The sequence below is a fragment of the Abrus precatorius genome, unplaced genomic scaffold, assembly GCF_003935025.1.
Source record: "Abrus precatorius isolate BTA unplaced genomic scaffold, Abrus_2018 Scaffold11, whole genome shotgun sequence".
In the NCBI taxonomy this organism is placed as follows: domain Eukaryota; kingdom Viridiplantae; phylum Streptophyta; class Magnoliopsida; order Fabales; family Fabaceae; genus Abrus; species Abrus precatorius.
Genome location: NW_020874303.1, coordinates 20601560 through 20620619, shown reverse-complemented (window position 1 = coordinate 20620619; position 19060 = coordinate 20601560). Strand labels below are relative to the sequence as shown.

The following is a 19060-nucleotide window of genomic DNA, read 5'->3' as shown; positions in this document are numbered from 1 at the left end:
TAACAAATTTATTATATTTAATAATTTATTGTTATAATTATTTATTTAAAATTTTATAATAATAAATAATTTATGATATCATGAAATAATATACATTTTATTTTTATATTTTAAAAATAAAATATTTGTATGTTATGCTAAGAAATACTAAATTATATATATTTTAAATATTAATTTATTTTGACAAATAAATTTTTATTATATTTATATATTTTTATATTTAAATTATGTATTTTATATTTTAAAATAAATTAATTTAATACAAAATTGACTACACTTACTTATTACTGGTATATTAAATTTTGAAATATAAAAAATTATTTTTATATATGTAACTTCATCTACTTATTATTCTATACATTAAAATTCAGAATGTATAAAGTCACTCACATTAACTACACTTATTTATTACTCTGTGCATTAAAATTTGAAATGTATAACTTATAAATTAAAATTATATTTTATTTATATTTATTATGTTTGAATTGTATTTAAAAAATATTTATTAGTATTGATGGTTATATTATGTTACAATTGACAACATAAATATTTATACAATAAATTAGCTTAAATTATTGTTATTAAAATTAGTTATAATATTTTTCATAATTTACGAATTAAAATTATTATATTTTAATATAATCTATATTTTATTATATACTTCAAACATTAAAATATATTTTAAATTAAAAAATTAAACTTACAAAATTATTAGTTTATATTATAAATTGTTAAATTAAATTTATAATAAAAGATAAATTTGTATATTTAAATTTTTTATTAATTAGTTTACTTCAAATACTAAAATATAATTTGAAAAAAAAAATACATTTATAAATTTATTTGTTTATATTATATAATGTTAAATTAAATTTTTAATAAAAATATAAGTTTATATATTTAAATTATTTTAATATAATCTATATTTTAATATTTATTAACAATAAAAAAATATAATTTGAATTAAAAATACTATATTTATAAAATTACTAGTTTATAATATATATTATTAAATTTAATTTTTAATAAAAAATAAGTTTACAAATTTAAATTATTTTATTAATTATTAAATTGAAAATGAGAGTTTCATAAATTTTATAATTTTTTATAAATTTTAACTAATAATTAAAAGTGTAAAAAAAATATATTATAGATAATTTTTATAAATTATTAAAAAATATGTCCGTGCATTGCACATTTTATTTTTTTGTTAAATTAATTTATTTTAAAATATAAAATATATAATTTAAATATAAAAATATATAAATATTAGATTAATTTATATTCACTGTGAATAAAAGTAACAACACCAAAGTAATACTAGTATAATAGGTTTCTTGCGGGGACGGGGTGTTAAGTAACTAACCGCGTATTGGGCGTAAAGTTGAAGGGAAGGCCTAGCTAGTACCTAGCCAGCATAGTCGTTGCTTCCATTTGAGTTTCAGCATTTTGTTTAGTTTTGTTTTTTTTTTCCTAGACAGCAATTATGGTTCAGCTTCCTCCAAACGCGAGTCTTCCCTGCTGTTTGCTTTATAAAACACCTCAAACTCACCCTTCTCACAAACATCACAATCTCTACAACTAGGAAATCTACAACCCCTCTTCTCTTCTCCTCTCCTCTCAGACACAACACAAAACATAAGTTAGAGAGAAGAAACTACTACTACCAACTTTAATTAAGCGGCAAACACTAACACACACATCACAAAGCACCAAGTCCAAGAGGGAAAAATAATAATAAAAAAAGGAATGGGTCCCAGTAGCATAGACATGGATAAGGAGAGATTGACGGCTGAGATGGACTTTAAGGATTCGTCCTCGGCCGTCATCAAAATCCGGCGACAGTTGCCGGATTTCCTTCAGTCGGTGAAGCTGAAGTACGTGAAGTTGGGATACGGGTACTCATGCAACGCCGCCACCATTGTGATGGTGGCCATAGCGGTGCCTCTCTTGCTGTCTCTCATGGGTCTAAAGCTCCACCACCTCTCCCAACTCGATACCGAGACCCTCGCCGGTTCAGCGCTCCTCCTCTTCCTCCTGGCTCTGTACCGAGCAAAGAGATCCCCACCGGTTTACCTGGTGGACTTCGCCTGCTACAAGCCGGAGAAGGAGCGCAAAATCTCGGTGGACGGGTTCCTGAAGATGACAGAGGAGAGTGGAACCTTCGAGGAAGAGTCGCTTCAATTTCAGAGGCGGGTGTCAACGAAAGCGAGTTTGGAGGACAAAACGTACCTTCCAAGAGGAATCACTTCTCGGCCACCGAATCTCTGCATGGCGGAAGCACGTTTGGAGGCAGAGGCGGTGATGTTCGGAGCACTAAAACGGGAGTTGAACCGAAAGACAATGACATTCTAGTGGTGAATTGCAGCTTGTTCAACCCAACGCCGTCTCTCTGTGGGCGATGATTGTGAACCACTACAAGCTGAGGAGCAACATAAAGAGCTACAACCTTGGAGGAATGGGTTGCAGCTCAGGACTTATTTCCGTTCACCTTGCCAAAGACCTTCTGAAAGCGAACCCCAATTCCTACGCTGTGGTGGTGAGCACTGAGAACATAACCCTCAACTGGTACTTCTGAAACGACCGCTCCATGCTCCTCTGCAACTGCATTTTCCAAATGGGCGGGGCGGAGATACTCCTCTCCAACAAGGCCTCGGATCGGCCCGGTCCAAGTACGAGCTAGCCCACACCGTCCGAACCCACAAGGGGGGCGATGACAAGAACTACAACTGGGTGTACCAGAAAGAGGACGATAAGGGACAAATTGGGGTGTGTGTGGCGAGGGAGCTTATGGCGGTGGCCGGTGACGCCTTGAAGACAAACATAACAACGTTGGGTCCACTGGTCCTTCCCTTTTCGGAGCAGTTCATGTTCTTCCTTTCTCTTGTTCGCAGGAAGCTTCTTAAGCAGACATGGGTTAAGCCCTACATTCCGAACTTCAAACTAGCTTTTGATCATTTCTGCATCCACGCTGGGGGCAGAGCCGTTCTCGGCGAGTTGCAGAAGAATCTTCAACTCACTGAGTCGCACATGGAACCGTCTCGTATGTTATTCTAACATATTTTTAACATATTTACTAGTAAATATGCACGAGTTTATTTTATTTTTATTAAATTAATTTATTTTAAAATATAAAATATATAATAAAAAATTTATTATATTAAATATAATTACATTATGAAATATTTTTTTTTGTATATTCTATATATTTGTCATCTTCTTTAATAATAAAGATTTTTATTCTTTTTGCTAACTTTACTTTAGACAATGCAACATATAATTGACTATAACTAAATACAAGTTTTGACAAATGTAATTCAACATAATTTAATGATTGTCCTTGATTTTTGTTTATTGTCATTACATAATATACTTTTATTAGAAATTATTTTCTTCTTAAAATGAAAGACTACTTGGAGTCACTTGCTGTTAAAATTATCATCGGAATAAATATTTTAGCACTAATGTTGCTTTCTGTAATTATTTTTGTTTCAATTATCCACTCTCCTAAATGTATGATAAAGAGTCTTGTTCCATTGCACATTTCTAATGGGGAATTGATATTCCTAAGTAGCATAATTGACCTTCTTTCTTCGAGTTGCAAGCAATAGAGAGGAAATCCATTGAAATTTAAAGTATTTAAGAATTTTACGGGATACATAAGTTGCTCAGTTATTTTATCAATTGCTTTGTCAATCTCGTCAGAACTTTTGTAATATTTTATTGATCCTTCAACCATGTTTATGATATAATTATTAATATTATCAACAATGTTATTTAAAGGAGTAAGTATGACCCTCTCTTCAAGGTATTTTTCACCCTAGAAATTTGGATATGTGCTTTCAAAAATTTGCTTGAGTAAATCATCCATTGACTTGAGTAGATATTGGCTTGGAATTTTTATCCACACGAGAATGTCTTCTCCTTCTTTACTAATTGCTGGTATGTTTCCATCTCTAACTTGTATGAGCCATTTATTAAATTTATATGCTAAGAATTTTCTTGACTTGAAGAGTTGTTGAAAATTCTCATATAAATTTTGCAATGATCCTACAAATACAACTTATTAATGCATGCTTGAACTATGTCTTATCGTCGTCCTTTTGGTATTATGGGTAATATTTGTCTAAAATCTACTCCAAGAAATGTCATTTTTCCTCCAAATGACTTAGACGTGTTGTTAGGATATTTATAACCCACAATATCTTTGAGGGACCCATCGAAGAGCAGCAAAAGCCAATCTATTTATCATTGGTGTTTTATCCCAAACAATGAGATCTGTTTGAATTATTAATTGAGCATGCTGAGTATTTTGTTTGATTGAACATGTGCTCAAAAGATCTAATGGTATTATAAAATTATATATTTCAAATTTTTTTACATTAAATATTGAAAATAGAAAAAAAAATATTGATTAAATTGTACAAAAATACTTTTGAAAATATTTGATGAAATTCTCGAGTTATCTTTTAATTATAAATAAAAATGTATCTTTGTTTTTAACTTATATTTAACATTTAAATGGTAATTATTGTTTTATATTATATATTATCCAATTAAATTTTTAATGAAAAAATAAGTAAACTATAATATAGATAAAAAGATAACTTTTATTATATTAATTTTTTATTTTCTGACTTTTCATATATCACCAAGTAGTACTTCATCTCTACTTATATAAGTTATGTTTATACAACTTTTGAAAACTTCAGGTTCTTTCTATTGTCATCCTTTTTCTTTATATTTTACAATCATGTTATCTGTCAAGAATTACCTACCCACGTAAATACATGTATTTTTGAGTTTGATATTTTTTATTTTGTGTCGCTAAATTATGTTATATATTTCAATTTCATTTTTTAAGTAAGTATAAAGCTGTATTTTTTTTAAATGATATCATGTATTGAATTTTATTTTTAACTGATTAATTTGTATCAAATTTATCATTATTTTTCATGATTTGTAGGAGAACAACAAGTTGCAATGAAAATAAATGAACTTTTCTTAACGATCTGAATTCACCAACAGATGATTGTATCAAACCTATATCTCTAACTATCTCCAACTGTGGAAATACCAATTTTACCAAAAGAATGAGGAAATTAATGTATAGATTATAAATTTATAATATATTGTTTAAATTTTTTAGATCATATAGTAATTTATATTTGATATTTTTTTTTAGGTTGCAACTTAAGGAAGATAAAACAGAAAATTGTGAACAAAAGACAATAATGAAAAATTTAAAAGATTGAACTATTTTTATTGCAATATTGTATAAACATTTTAATATTATGTATAATTTAAAAAGTAAAATGTCATCAAATTTATAATATATTGTTCAAATTTCTTATATCATACAGTAATTTATATTTGATATTTTTTTTAAATCATAACTTAAGGAAGATGAAGTAGAAAATGATGAACAAAAGGTAACAATAGAAGATTTAGAAGATTGAACTATTTTTAATGTAATACTGTATAAATACTTTTAATATTATGTAGAATTTGAAAAGTAAAATATCATTAAACATTTAAGTCTTTTATAAAATAATTTTGTTATCTTACTTTATTATTTGTTGGTCTTTTTTAAGATGCAACATATTATTAGATCTATTATTATCTTAATAAATATTATCTTAATTTTATTAATTCTATTATTATTACATTAACAAATAATTATTTAAAATTATTTTATATTTTAAAATTAATTTACTTCTTTATTTTAATTAGAGAATAATTATAAAAATTTATTCATGCATGTATTAGTATTAATATTATAAACCGTGATAATATTTGCGTATTTATTTATTAATATAATTCAATTATACACCTATAGAGCTTATCATAACTAATTTTATAATTAATATTTTATCATACAAATTATAAATTAAAATTATGTTTACTTATTTATTAATAATTTTTTAAAAATTGTAGATGATAAATCAAATCAAATAATTAAATAATAACTTATGTATCTCGTAGAATTTTTGAATACTTTAAATTTTAATAGATTTACTTCCCATTGCTTGCAACTCAAAGAAATAATGCCAATTATGCCTACCTAAGAACATCAATCACATATTAACAATGTACAATAGAACAAGACTCTTTATAAAAGATAATCATTAAATTATGTTAGATTATATTTGTCAAAACCTATATTTAATTATGGTCAATTATATATTGTATTGTCTAAAATAATATCAATAAAAGAAATAAAAATACTTATTATTAAAAAAGATAACAAATATATAGAATATATAAAAAATATTATATATAAAATGTATTTTATAATTTTTTTAGTGTAATTATATTTAATATAATAATTTTTTTACTATATTTATAAATTTTTATATTTAAATTATATATTTTATATTTTAAAATAAATTAATTTAATAAAAATAAAATGCACGGATATAATATCTAGTATAGTATGCATATAGTTACCAAAAAATCCGAATTTAGTAATTGTTTTTGACAAATTAGAATAAATTTAGCATAAAAAAGAAAAATACTCAAAATTACATTACATTATGTTAACAGAGGAGTGTATGTGTTATATGTATAAAGTCAGTGTTGGAAAAATATCTTAGATATAATATAATGTTGTATTGTTTGAGTTGGCACTTAGCAAGATGCAATCCATTGGTGGAACCTTGTTATGATTTTTGCATTACATTGGAAAGGAAAAGAAGAATGCATGAAGAGAGGAGGGAAAAAGAATGCAAAAGTGATTCTTGCTGAAAATGGGTTTGAGGCTGACTAGTGCTTTACTATCCTCACTCCCAATAGCTTCACCCTCTTCCTCTTCCACTCTCAGTCTCAAATACAAATTCCCAGTTCGAATTCGCGTTCTCACTCTCAACTGCTTCGCTTCACTCGCAACCCCAAAGGTCCCTCATCACGATAACAACCACGACGACTTGTTTGACCCTCTTCCCTCACCCTACATCGATAAAGCCAACAACGCCATCGAGAGAATCGCTCTTCGCTTGCGCAATTTAGGGTTGGCTTCCCACCATCCCGACTCTGCCGGAGACGATGATTTCCTGCGCCGAGAATGGGTTCGCTCCGACGAGATGCTTTTGCCGTGGGACAAGGACGAGGAGAAGGAGAAGCAAGAGGAAAAGGAGCTGAAGAAGCAGAAGAAGAAGAAGAAGAAGAAGAAGAAGGAGGAGGTTAAGGTGCCGAGTTTGGCAGAAGAAACGCTTGAGGAGCAGGAGCTAACCCGATTGCGAACGCTCGGAATGCGTCTTAAGGAGAAGGTCACTGTTCCCAAAGCTGGCCTCACGCAAGCCGTGCTTCACAAGATTCACCATCACTGGAGAAGCAACGAGTTGGTCAGGCTCAAATTTCACGAGCTTCTGGCTCAGAATATGAAGTTAGCTCATCAACTGGTCGAGGTTTCTTTCTCTTACTTGAAAAAACTTCAGCTAGTGGTTCATGTTTTGGTCAATTTATTTCGCTGCACGAAGTACAATCGTATTCATAATTGTATTATAATTAATGGAATGTTGGTTTTGATAATGTTTATCACATTGTGTTGACTGTTGAAGGATTTATGAGGACTGAATTCTTGTAGCATTGTGCAGCGTAGAACGAGAGGGTTAGTTATATGGAGGTCAGGGAGTATTATGTGGGTGTACCGTGGTAGGGATTATCGAGGGCCGACACGACTGAATGAAAAGGAAGGTGATGATTGCCTTTCTGTGCCGGATGTCTCTGTGCATAGTAATGCAATGTCCTCGTCGCTGGAAGAGAGGGAGACTGGTGTGTGGAATCAAGAACAAGCTGAGGAGAGCATGACACCGGAGGAAGCAGAGTTCAATAGGATGCTTGATGGTTTTGGTCCCCGTTTTGTGGAGTGGTGGGGTACTGGAATTCTTCCTGTTGATGCTGATTTACTTCCCCCTACAGTTCCTGGTTACAAGACGCCTCTTAGGCTTCTTCCTGCCGGGGTGCGTCCACGATTAACTGACGATGAACTGACAAACATGCGGAGACATGCCAAATCTCTTCCTTGTCACTTTGCCTTGGGTAAAATTCATCTGCTACACTGTTTTGCTGAATTTATTTTTCTTTTCCTGATATAAATCTTGTGCTGATCTATTTTAAGGGAGAAATAGAAACCTTCAAGGTCTGGCATGTGCAATTCTTAGGCTTTGGGAGAAAAGCTTAGTTGCAAAGCTAGCTGTCAAGCGTGGTATCGTGAATACAAACAATGAACTAATGGCTCAGGAGCTTAAGGTTTGTGGTATAAAATTGAGCTTAAGCGTGGTATCGTGAAACGAAGTACATCCTATTATTGGAAATTGAGTGCACGTGAAGCTGAATGCATCACATTATGGGCAAAGTACTTTATGTTGAATTAAAAATGCATAATAGGCTGCAGAGCTGATAAAATAAAATAGGGTAATGAGATTATTAGAATTAATAGTGCAGTTAATATGTCAATGGCCCCCTTAAGTCTTCAATACAATTATGCTTTTATTTAATAATTGTATAATACTGATAGTCACCAACCAAGTTTATAATTTGTTATCTTTGAGGGAATTAGTTGGTTTTCCTTTACCATCAAGTTTATCAGCTAGCAAATACTTGAACAAGAGAGTAATGAAAAAGAATTGATGTTATCTTGAAGAACTGATATGTTTTCTCCAATTATGCTGAAAACATTGTTCACATGATAGAGTTTATCTATATTTATGTTATCATACAAATAAATATATTATATTGAAGATCCCAATCTGATTCCCTGCATTGGATCTACATAATTTGGGTAAAGCTAAATTTTATTTACATAGTCAAATATAGTGCATTCTTTTGTTGCTAACTCATGATATTCTAAAAGGAGAGAACAATGCAGTATTTTTTTTTTTCTTTTGAATATTAGAAAACTGGTTTGTTTGTTTCATGTGCAGAAATTAACAGGAGGTACCTTGCTGCTAAGGAGTAAATATTACATTGTAATATATCGTGGGAAGGATTTTGTTCCAACCAGTGTGGCTGCTGTTTTAGCTGAAAGACAGGAATTGACAAAACAGGTGCAGGATGCTGAGGAGAAGGTGCGGTGCAGAGCTGTTGATGTAACTGCATCAGGGGAGGATGAATCAACTGCACAAGCAGGATCGTTGGCTGAGTTCTATGATGCTCAGGCACGTTGGAGAAGGGATATATCTACTGAAGAACATGAGAGGATGATGAAAGAGGTTGCTGAAGCCAAGAATTTTAAGCTTGTTAAAAAAATTGAACGTAAACTAGCTGTTGTAAGTATCTAATTGTTTTATGAAAATTATATGCTTGAGAAAGTATAGTTGTGTTGGGTTGAGAGTATCTTGCTTGTTATGTGCACATAATTAGTCTGTAAATTAGTTTGTGGTTGTGTCTTGATAAGTGGAACTTTTGTATGGTCATAATGTTCTTTAGCACTCATTTTGATGCAAAATCTTAACTAGTCAGGGTTATATATTCATTGTAATATTTATTTAGGTTTCTAAAAAAATAGTGTATGATTTTTTAGGGCTATTTTTAGTAGATACAGCTTTGAAGGTGGTAGGAACTTCCAATAGTTTGATGCAGAAATAGTATATAATTACCCGTGATTCAGTGTATGAAGTTCTTTAACATCAAGGGCCTTTTGATAGAGAACTATGTCAAGACAATAGCCATTAAAAAAAACACAAACAAATAAGCATTGGTAGCATAGGGGGTTAGGCCCGAGTTTGGAATTCTGAATTCATGATAATGCAAATCCTTTCAAGTTTCAAACATTTTACATAATTGTTATTGAGGTACATGTTTGTATGCTTGCTGGTTTATAATGTTCAATTTGGACTTTTGATTTTGTCCGAATTTCAAAAGCCTGAATCAACTGGCTGTATCTTATTTCAACTCTATATGGTTATGCTGCACATGTTGGATAGAATGGAAGATCTTTAACTTATCTTTTGTGTTTATTAATTTTAATTTAATTTATTTGGATTTAAAAGTCATTTATGAACAGGCCCAGGACAAAAGGCTTAGAGCGGAAAAGCTATTAGCTAAAATAGAAGCATCCTTGGTTCCAGCTGGTCCTGATTACGATAAGGAAACAATCACAGATGAAGAACGTGTTATGTTCCATACTGTTGGTTTGAAAATGAAGGCATTCTTGCAACTCGGTGGGTAATAATCAGTTGTATGAAAGTTGCTATAATACAATGATGCAATACCAACAGCTGTTTGATAATCTGCAGGAGTACGTGGTGTTTTTGCTGGGGTTATTGAGAATATGCATTTGCATTGGAAACATCGAGAACTTGTTAAATTAATAACAAAACAAAAGACCCTTGCTTTTGTTAAAGACACAGCTAGGTTACTTGAATACGAGAGTGGTGGAATACTAATAGCAATAGATAAAGTTCCCAAAGGATTTTCTCTTATTTACTATCGTGGAAAGAATTACAGGCGACCCATGACTCTGAGGCCTAGAAATCTTCTAACAAAGGCAAAGGCATTGCAGCGTTCAATAGCCATGCAACGGCACGAGGTTCCAATTTTTTTATGTAAAATTACAAATTTATTTTACTCTTTGTATCTGTGATGTCACATTTGATTTTGTATAAGTTGTGCAGGCTCTGAGTCAGCATATAACTGAATTGGGGGAAAAAATAGAAGAAATGAAAAATGAATTTGTAAGTATTGACTTAGCATAATTTCTATTGTTGCATTTACCTAAAACAGATTAATTGGTACATACCCAATAAATTGAAGAGAGTGAGACAACTCTCCATCCATATATCTTGGGTTTTGCATTGTACTTTCTGGTTTACTTAATCTTTGATCAATCTTAGCAATTTAAACCTTTCTGTGTTCTGCGCTAAGACTGATTGACTAAGATTATGTCAACTTTTAGGTGCCATTTTCCTGAGCTTGTGCAATTTTTTTAAATATAGACATCTTATTTCACAGTCAGCAAAGCTCTAACCCTAGATTATGTCAACCACATGAAGTTCTTTTTTTCTTCTAAAACTGAAAGCAGTGTTGAACTCAATATTTAATTGGCCACATTTTTTATTAACATTTTAATTGATGCTCTCTTTGATGTGATATGCCTGGTCTCTATTTGTTAAAATATTCTTTAGTATGAGGATATGTTTATAAATACCGAATTATCCATTCATGTATTGACATCTGTGTATGCTTTTAGGCTTTTTAAGTAGTTAAAATGCAATGTGTTACTGGGTCTTCTATAAGTTCAACATGTGGGACTGATCTTTTGCTGAAAATCATCGACTATTTCCAAATAGTTTTTTTGAATGGTTGATATTTAATTTGTTATATGCTCAGTCTTCACCTTGAATTTTTCCTACTGCATTTAAATCTTTCTAGAATTTTAGTGTGTTCACGTGAATGTGATGGTTGTATCTACTGTTGACATACTAACAGGTCACCATCAGGTTTAAAGTCTGTATGACAAACTAATCTTAATTTAAATTATTCATAGGGTTTGTCTCAAGATTTAGGGCCTGAAGATAGGTGGAATATAGAGGACCACCACCAAATAGACCATATATCAGTATTCACTCAAGTAAGATACCCCTCGGCTCTCCTTGCTTTATTATGTACCCCTCGGCTCTCCTTGCTTTATTATGTAAAGCTTATCAAATAATTCCATGTACATTTCATTTAATATGAAATAACAGCACCTGTATATAATTTCTCCGCGTAATTGTAGTTCAAGTTCTTATAAAAATCCTAGATGCAAGCTTTGGGATCTTATATGGAAATATGCCTAAAATGGAGTATTGAGATTCTTTTGTTTCTTCAAGGGAGAGTATCGAGATTCTTTGTAACATCAAATTTATTATCATATAGAGTAAGGATCAGAAAGAAACTAAAATACAAATATAGTTTTTAATCACAGTGAAAATGAATTAACTTCTGGTTGTTGTTTTGCAGAGTGAGGATGAAGGCTGGGACGACGATGATAATAATGGTGATTTGGATGACAAAGAATACAGTGATTACATTGTTGAGGAGTCCGAGTTTTCAAACTGAGAAAAAGATGGGTTTTCTATGAAGACAGGTTGGCATGTTTGCAATGAAGTCCCTGACTGACATCTGTCATTTCACTGCAGCCATCTGGGTATCAACTTTGCTGTCCATCACTTCAATTTTCATATACTGCATTCTAAGAAAGATTGATCTTCTCGAATTTTCTTGATCAGACGAGGCATTATTTTCTTTTAAAGCCAACGTATTTCTTTTCGAAAAGCCAGTGCATTTATTTCTTGCTCGTTTTAATTAATAGCATCAAGTGTTTCATTTATCAGTAATTTTCCCTACATGTAGGGTTATCAAGAGGAAGATTTACAGCAGTTTGAATCGCATGAGTTGAAGATCTGGAGTCTCGTTCTGGAATTTGAGATGTGTCTACAAAATCCCTCGCGAATTCAGTTGAACTTCCACTGCTCTGAGATAGTATCGTTTAAGATGTTGGCTGAAGTTTGAGTAGTATGGATAAGCAATTCCCTACACAATTTTTTATTATATTCTAACGTTTGTAGATATTAGTTAAAATTTATTAAAAATTATAAAATTTGTTAGAAAGCGTGGTAGTAATTATTTGAAAATATTTGTTAGAAAGTGTGTTAGTATTTTTCTTTTGAAATAATACCTTTTTCTTTCCTTCAATGGCTTGGTCTGGAAAAAAAAAAACTATAAAAATTAATAAAACTTTTTTTTATAAATTGAAATTAAGTTATACTTTATTTTTTAGAAGATAATCTTATTTAATTTCTCTAAAACTTAAAAAAATAAATTATTTTTAGCTTATGAAAATAATTATTCATTATTTTTATTTTTTCTCTTTTAAAAATTTATCTATAAGTTCGCCCAAAAACACCTATATCTATGCTCAATCAGCTGTCTAGGACGTGACATTTGTACACCTGATCTTGTTTAGGGTTGTAAATTTTGATGGAACATTCTACGGTTTGTTGATTAAATACTAAATCTGATATCTAATATGTAAAAATATAAACTATCATAAATTTTATCATGTATGAACTAATATGATTGATAAGTAATTTATCTTTTAAGAACTAAGTGAAGACTTAAGAATTTACTATTATGAAAAAATAGTTGCCTGTAAAATGTACTGTTTGAGATAATTTATTAAAATACCTTTTTAGGAATTTTTATCAAATGGACACAAAAATCATATAAATAATGGAAAATATTAAGGAAACACTTATTTAATTGGACAAGAAAAATAAGTTAAAAAATGTGAATATATGAAAAAGTGAACGGAGAAAAGTAATTCAAATCAGTGAGATAAAAAAAAATAATCATGTAAATGAATTACTATATTCAAATGGCAAAATAAATGGTTAAAAAAATTAAACAACTACACAATCATTTAAATGGATAAAAATAATGTTAAAAATAAAGTAAATAAGCGAAAAAAAAAATTAGGCAAAAAGTTAGTGAAGATAAAATGCCTTTATACATAGACATCGGATAGAATTGTGTTGTAGAAATTAACGATAAAATATCGAATATGTGAAAATGGTACATAGTTTAGCAAATAAGACCACCAAATTTCAGGGGAATTATATGGTCTATAATTTGTTACATGAATTTTGTATCAGTTTCTACAAAACTTCGCAGACAATGAGTATGAATATATACACATGACACAGCAATCTCTGCAAAACTGGAAGGATTTAGACTGCCTAACTTTCATGGTGTATGGCGCGTATTGCATCATTGACGCAACATCTGTTGTAGCTGCAGCACTTGATTTCTTTGTTCTGGAGGCAAAAGATTTATCTGCTCTGGTGTGAGACTCATGACCTGCTGAAGCAGTGCCTTCTCCATCTCTGGTGTCAACTGCACACACACAAGAAAAGAACATCAACAGGCTGCAGAACTATTTTTTCTTTTTTCTTTTTTTGCTTCCAACTGCATAACTATTTATACAAACTAAATGATAACTCATAATTACCGCAGGAGGCCGAAGAGGCTGATTAGCAGCACCCATCTGACCAGGAATGACAGATGGTGGTCCAGAAAGATGTGGTAGGTTTTCTGAGGGACCAGGCATCCAAGAAGACCCTCTGTCTACTTGCATTGCATTTCCAGCTTGATTGCCAAAATCGGGCCCTAGAGGCATATTCCCAACCTAACAAGCACGCATCACTTTAGCATGTGAATAACCAAATAGCACAAAGCACAGATATTAGGTCACATAATCATGTAAACATGAGTTTAGGTCAAATGCTAGCCAACATGCTTGTCAACTAGCCAAACGGATTAAGTAACTCAATGGCGAATTCAAATGGTGCGCTGGTAAATTTGTCATGAATAAATTGTCAGTTTCGTACACAGAAGATTCACACAAGTGCAAGGAAAAAAAATATATCAAAAAATTTTAGGTGTTTCACTAAAGCATGGAAAAATATATTTTGTATAAAACATAATTTTTTTGTTGTTAAAGCTACTTTATAAACCAACATTGTCAGCAAGAGTGCCATTACTACTAGCAGTTAGCATAATGTTCTATTAATTCAGGGAAAAAATCCTATCCTGAAAACAGAAGACTTCACTTTACTGCAGACAAGTTAGGTTTAACTACCTAATGAGACAAGAAGCCATAAATTCTTAATGTTAACAAGAAAGCCTTACAAAGCCAGCAATGAAGGTGCCATAAAGCATAATTGTTTATATCATAATTCATGGTACCATCACAGTCTTTAAGTGTTAACCAGCAGTTGTAGCTCAGCATACCTGATAAGGTGACTGAGATGATTGTTGACTTGGAAGTGGTGCCTGTCCCTGTGGGAATGTGGATCCAACACTAGCAGGAGGTTTTGTACCTGGCTGAAAATTTCATCAACAACACAACATTCAACTCAAATGAATCATGCCATTAGATTATGAATAATCTGAAATATTCAACTTACGTGAAACATGGATTGTGGAAGATTGTGAGCACCAGCATGTTGAAAACCTAAGTTTGCACCCATCTGTGGGGGATACTGGGGATGGAAGGTTGGCCCTGAAGGTGGTCTGATCTGTGATGGTAGCAGTGGTTGCAGAGGCATATGTGGAAATCCAGGTGCCTGCAATGGTTGTTGTAACTGACTGGAAACAGTTGGCATTTGAGTTGGATGAAGGGGCTGGGAAGATGAATGAAGAGAAGGGGGAGGTATGTTTGGAAGTTGTGACGATTGTGGAAGAGACACTGGAGCCACTTGGGGAGTCAAATGTCCTTTAGGTTGTTGTGGCATTGGCAAAGAATGTGCAGCCATGGGCTGAGATTGGTGACTCATTGGAGGAACAGCAGTAGATGAAATTGGCACTGAAGGTTGGTTTTGGTGTTTCCTCAGAGGAATTTGGGTTTGAGATACACCAGCTTGATCCTGCACACCACTGTGCCCAGGCAATAATGGAGCAGACTGAATGTTTGGCTGTTGAGTTGGCTGTACTGACTGCTGACTGTTCTGTGAAGCCATTGGCTGAACTTTTGGAACCTAGAAGCAAAGAATTTTTAATATCCAAATTGCTACCACTGGAAGGCTGTGAAAATGATATAATATGAAGTAAAAAGCGTACCACTTGAGGTGATTGCACCATTCCAAGCATAATTTGTGCCTGATTAAACAAAACAAAATGAGAGAAAACTTCAAAGTTAAACAAATAACGAAGGGTAATGTAGCTGAAGCCCTTCAGAAATAAACTATGGTTACTAAAAAATAAAACTAAATTAAAATATACACTACTCTATTCATTAAGGAACTCAATATTAGAACATAATTAAAATGCTGAAAAAACTACAGTACACATATACAAACTATAGACAAATATCAAACCAATTGCTCCAATGGCAATCATAATTCATAAGTTTCCAAATACACATCCATGAAGCATCAGGGACCCCTAAAAAATCTCACTGTGACAAAGAAATAAATAAATATTTAAGAGTAGCAATCAGGAGGTCTGAACATAAAGCTAATCTTCATAACCTCAAACTCTGGCCAGTAAATTGTCAAGGGCACAGAGAGAAATGAACATTACTAGTTTGAAATGGTGCCCATGAGTCAATAACCACGAGTAAAGAGTGAAAACTGTTTCTATAAACCAAATAATAAGAAAGTTGAAATGAAATAACTATCCATGCATCATAGTACCCCTTAGGGTTTAATCTTATGTCAAAACATCCAGCATTAGGGAAAATAACTCCTCTAAATCCAATCACCAGAACATATCCATACGACTGTAACTATCAAATACGTGCATATGGTCGCCAATAATGCTTTTAACTGAAATTTAGAACATGCATAAGCGAAATTCGAAGCCTTTAGTCAAGAGCCAAAATCAGGAGAAAAGAAAAAAAAGATAGAAAATAAAAAACCCTAAGAACCTGGAAAAGCGCTTTGGTTAACATAGGGTTTTGGATGAGGATCTGCCTGGCCTGCTGCTGGTTCTGTTCTATCAGATTCTGAGGGAGAACAAAGACATCGTTAGCGTGTTCTTCGTCAAGACTTAAAAACATAATGTGACGTACCTTCATCTGGGACATGATATCGTAGAGCTGATTCTTCGACATTCCGGCCATGTTCGCCGACAACCCCTCGCCGCCGACCTGTTTTCCGGCCATTGTTCAGCCTAGAATGCCAGAAACTCAGTGCCGTTAGTTTTGTTATGAAATATAGAAAATTCAAGGAGAAATAGATTCAGCCACCCTGCTTCGGTTGGGCCTTATGGGCTTTCCATCATATGGATAGTTACTTTTCCAACCTCAACTGGGTTTCACTCAAGATGTGGGCCTTATTGGACCAAAAAAGAATATGGGCCTTTTTGGATCAAATAGAACAAAATTGAATATCTCTTTTACAAAAGAATAAATCTTTCCTTTAAAAAAACGTAAATTTTTTGACAAAATCAAAATCAATAACGTAAACTTCATTAACCAAAAAATTTCAGTGTTTCAGCAAGACATGAAAATGATTATTATTATTATTATTTATCTCTTTTCAGTCCACACACATGATTGATTTTTGATCGGCACTAAGAGAAAAGGGAAGAGAGAGTGTGAGAAAGAGACAAAAATGTAGAACCTACTTAATAAAATTTTAAGAGTTTCTTAAATTATAATAAATAAAAAGTTGCAAGTCTTTGTGAAATTTATATAAAAATAAAAAAAAGCACCTCAATAACATTGCATAATTGAAAATGCTTTAGGCTTCGTTTGGATCTGGTGAAATAGAAAAGGTTAAAATGGGAGTGGAGTGAAAGGGAGAAGTAATGGAAAATTTCAGTGGTTTGATTGAAGTGCAACGAAGAGGTAAATGCAAAATTTCAGTGGGACCTACATTTAAATATTGCCATGCTCTTGAGGCAGGAAATGAAGCTTTCACATGGCTGCAGTTTATTATTAACTGTTTAAAAAGTAAAAATATTATTTTATAAATAATTTTATATTAAGATAAAAATATACAACAAAAAGTTTAAATTTAAGTTAAATTTATTTTTAAAATTATTATAAAAAGTAATTTTTTATATTATTTATTTATTTTCATTCTTTTTTCACCTTTTCATTTTCTATATCCAAACAACACATTATTTCCACTTCATTTTCCTTCTATTTACTTTATTTCTATTTCAATCTTCTCTATTTCAGCTCTCATCTAAATAAAGCATTAATCTCTTACTTTGATAATTAAAAGGCATTTTCCACCATTGCGTAGTTTAAAATGTAAACTTGAGTTTCCTTCTTATGGTATTGGGTTTTTCAAGGTGTAACGTTCATGAATGACATTGTCCTAAATACTATGCATATTTATAGATAAATTATAGAACGTGTTTAGTTAGTACTTAATCGGGTTTCAAAAATGAAAATAAATTGACTAGTCTGACTAGTTAAACCCAAAATTAATCGGGTGATTAGTCCTAAAAGCCCTCTTAAAATTGCACGATTAGAGAATTAGTTAAGAAATAAGAAGTAAAGAACTGATATTGCACTCATCTTTGCTTTTCTCAATGTGTGAGACCACCGTAGAGTCACTATTCCTTTGCGAATGCCATTGGATAAGTTGCTTATTGAAGGAAGAATAGTCAACAAAATTTGTTGACAAAACTGCACAAGTCACTTGTTTCTTCATGCAAGAGTGAAAACTTTAAGTCCAAGATACAATAGAAAAGGATAGATATGCTAATTAAATTAAAACATAATATAATAAAATAAAGATAGCAAAATACCAAACTATATACGTTACATTATTGTGTCATCAGCAAAGAATATAAACCTCCATTCACTGTAACTTAGCCTAAGCATAACGACACGTGCAAAGTCTACGAGGGAGAGAGGGGTGACACTGTTGGGGAACGATTGTGCATGGTGGACGTGTGGCTGGGTGGCGGCGACTTAGGCGTCAACGGGCTTACACAAAGGATTTTCATTTTTAAATTAACAAATTTAATTAAAGTTTAATTTTTTAAAAAAATTTCTTTCACTTTTTAAATTGTTATCTAACTGAATAATTTTTTATTGTATTTCATTTTTATTTCTTTCTCTTTTTTTTTCCACTTTATTTCAGTTATTATCTAAACAAAGCATAATAGTCATCGGAATGAAATAAAAAAAAAAATGAAGGGTCATTTTCATAAGAATTAAGAATATCTAAAAACGTCTTTTAAATTTTGTATAAAATGTGAAAAGGTCATAATCTTTTAGCCGTATTTTTGGAAATATTTTTCACAATCCTTGAAACTTTTGCAGCACTCTAACGTGCATCTCACTTGACGTTACAATAAATCTTTTTATGTGAAAATGAATTATGTGATATAAAAGACTAGCATTTTTTTTTAGAAGAATATAGAAACCAGCATTGATGATCTCTTCCAGACTAAACACTGTAAATTAGAATGTTATGGTTCTTTTTATCTGTTGTGTAAATTCATAGGTTAACACGTACTCATGCATGCATGTATAAATGTATAATTTTAATGTGGTCTCTTCAGTATGGTGGTGATTTACATTCCTCACAAGATTTAGGCCTGTTGATTGTTT

The 19060-nt window shown here is 31.8% G+C and overlaps 2 protein-coding genes and 1 pseudogene across 3 annotated transcripts; 2 read left to right on the top strand and 1 right to left on the bottom strand.

Moving 5' to 3' along the window:
• Positions 1–1481: 1481 nt before the first annotated feature.
• Positions 1482–3057, top strand: LOC113855798 (annotated as a pseudogene).
• Positions 3058–6677: 3620 nt separating this feature from the next.
• LOC113854319 (CRM-domain containing factor CFM3A, chloroplastic/mitochondrial-like) lies at positions 6678–12587 on the top strand. 2 transcript variants are annotated; one of them, XR_003502749.1, is made up of 10 exons: positions 6678–7406; positions 7596–8040; positions 8120–8250; positions 8925–9269; positions 10007–10163; positions 10239–10531; positions 10617–10676; positions 11489–11572; positions 11944–12130; positions 12337–12587. XR_003502749.1 is itself a non-coding variant. In XM_027485255.1 (9 exons), exons 1-9 carry the CDS (start codon positions 6750–6752, stop codon positions 12040–12042), a joined length of 2271 nt encoding a protein of 756 aa, XP_027341056.1. In that variant the 5' UTR covers positions 6678–6749; the 3' UTR covers positions 12043–12256. The 2 variants fall into 2 exon arrangements, 1 of the variants encoding a protein (XP_027341056.1); XM_027485255.1 differs by lacking the exon at positions 12337–12587 and having other exon boundaries at positions 11944–12256.
• An 841-nt stretch (positions 12588–13428) lies between these two features.
• LOC113854652 (arginine-glutamic acid dipeptide repeats protein) lies at positions 13429–16718 on the bottom strand. The gene is made up of 7 exons (XM_027485792.1): positions 16556–16718; positions 16412–16489; positions 15604–15642; positions 14952–15521; positions 14776–14868; positions 13994–14170; positions 13429–13878 (listed from the first exon to the last, which is right to left on the bottom strand). Exons 1-7 carry the CDS (start codon positions 16646–16648, stop codon positions 13753–13755), a joined length of 1176 nt encoding a protein of 391 aa, XP_027341593.1. The 5' UTR covers positions 16649–16718; the 3' UTR covers positions 13429–13752.
• Between the last annotated feature and the right edge of the window lie 2342 nt (positions 16719–19060).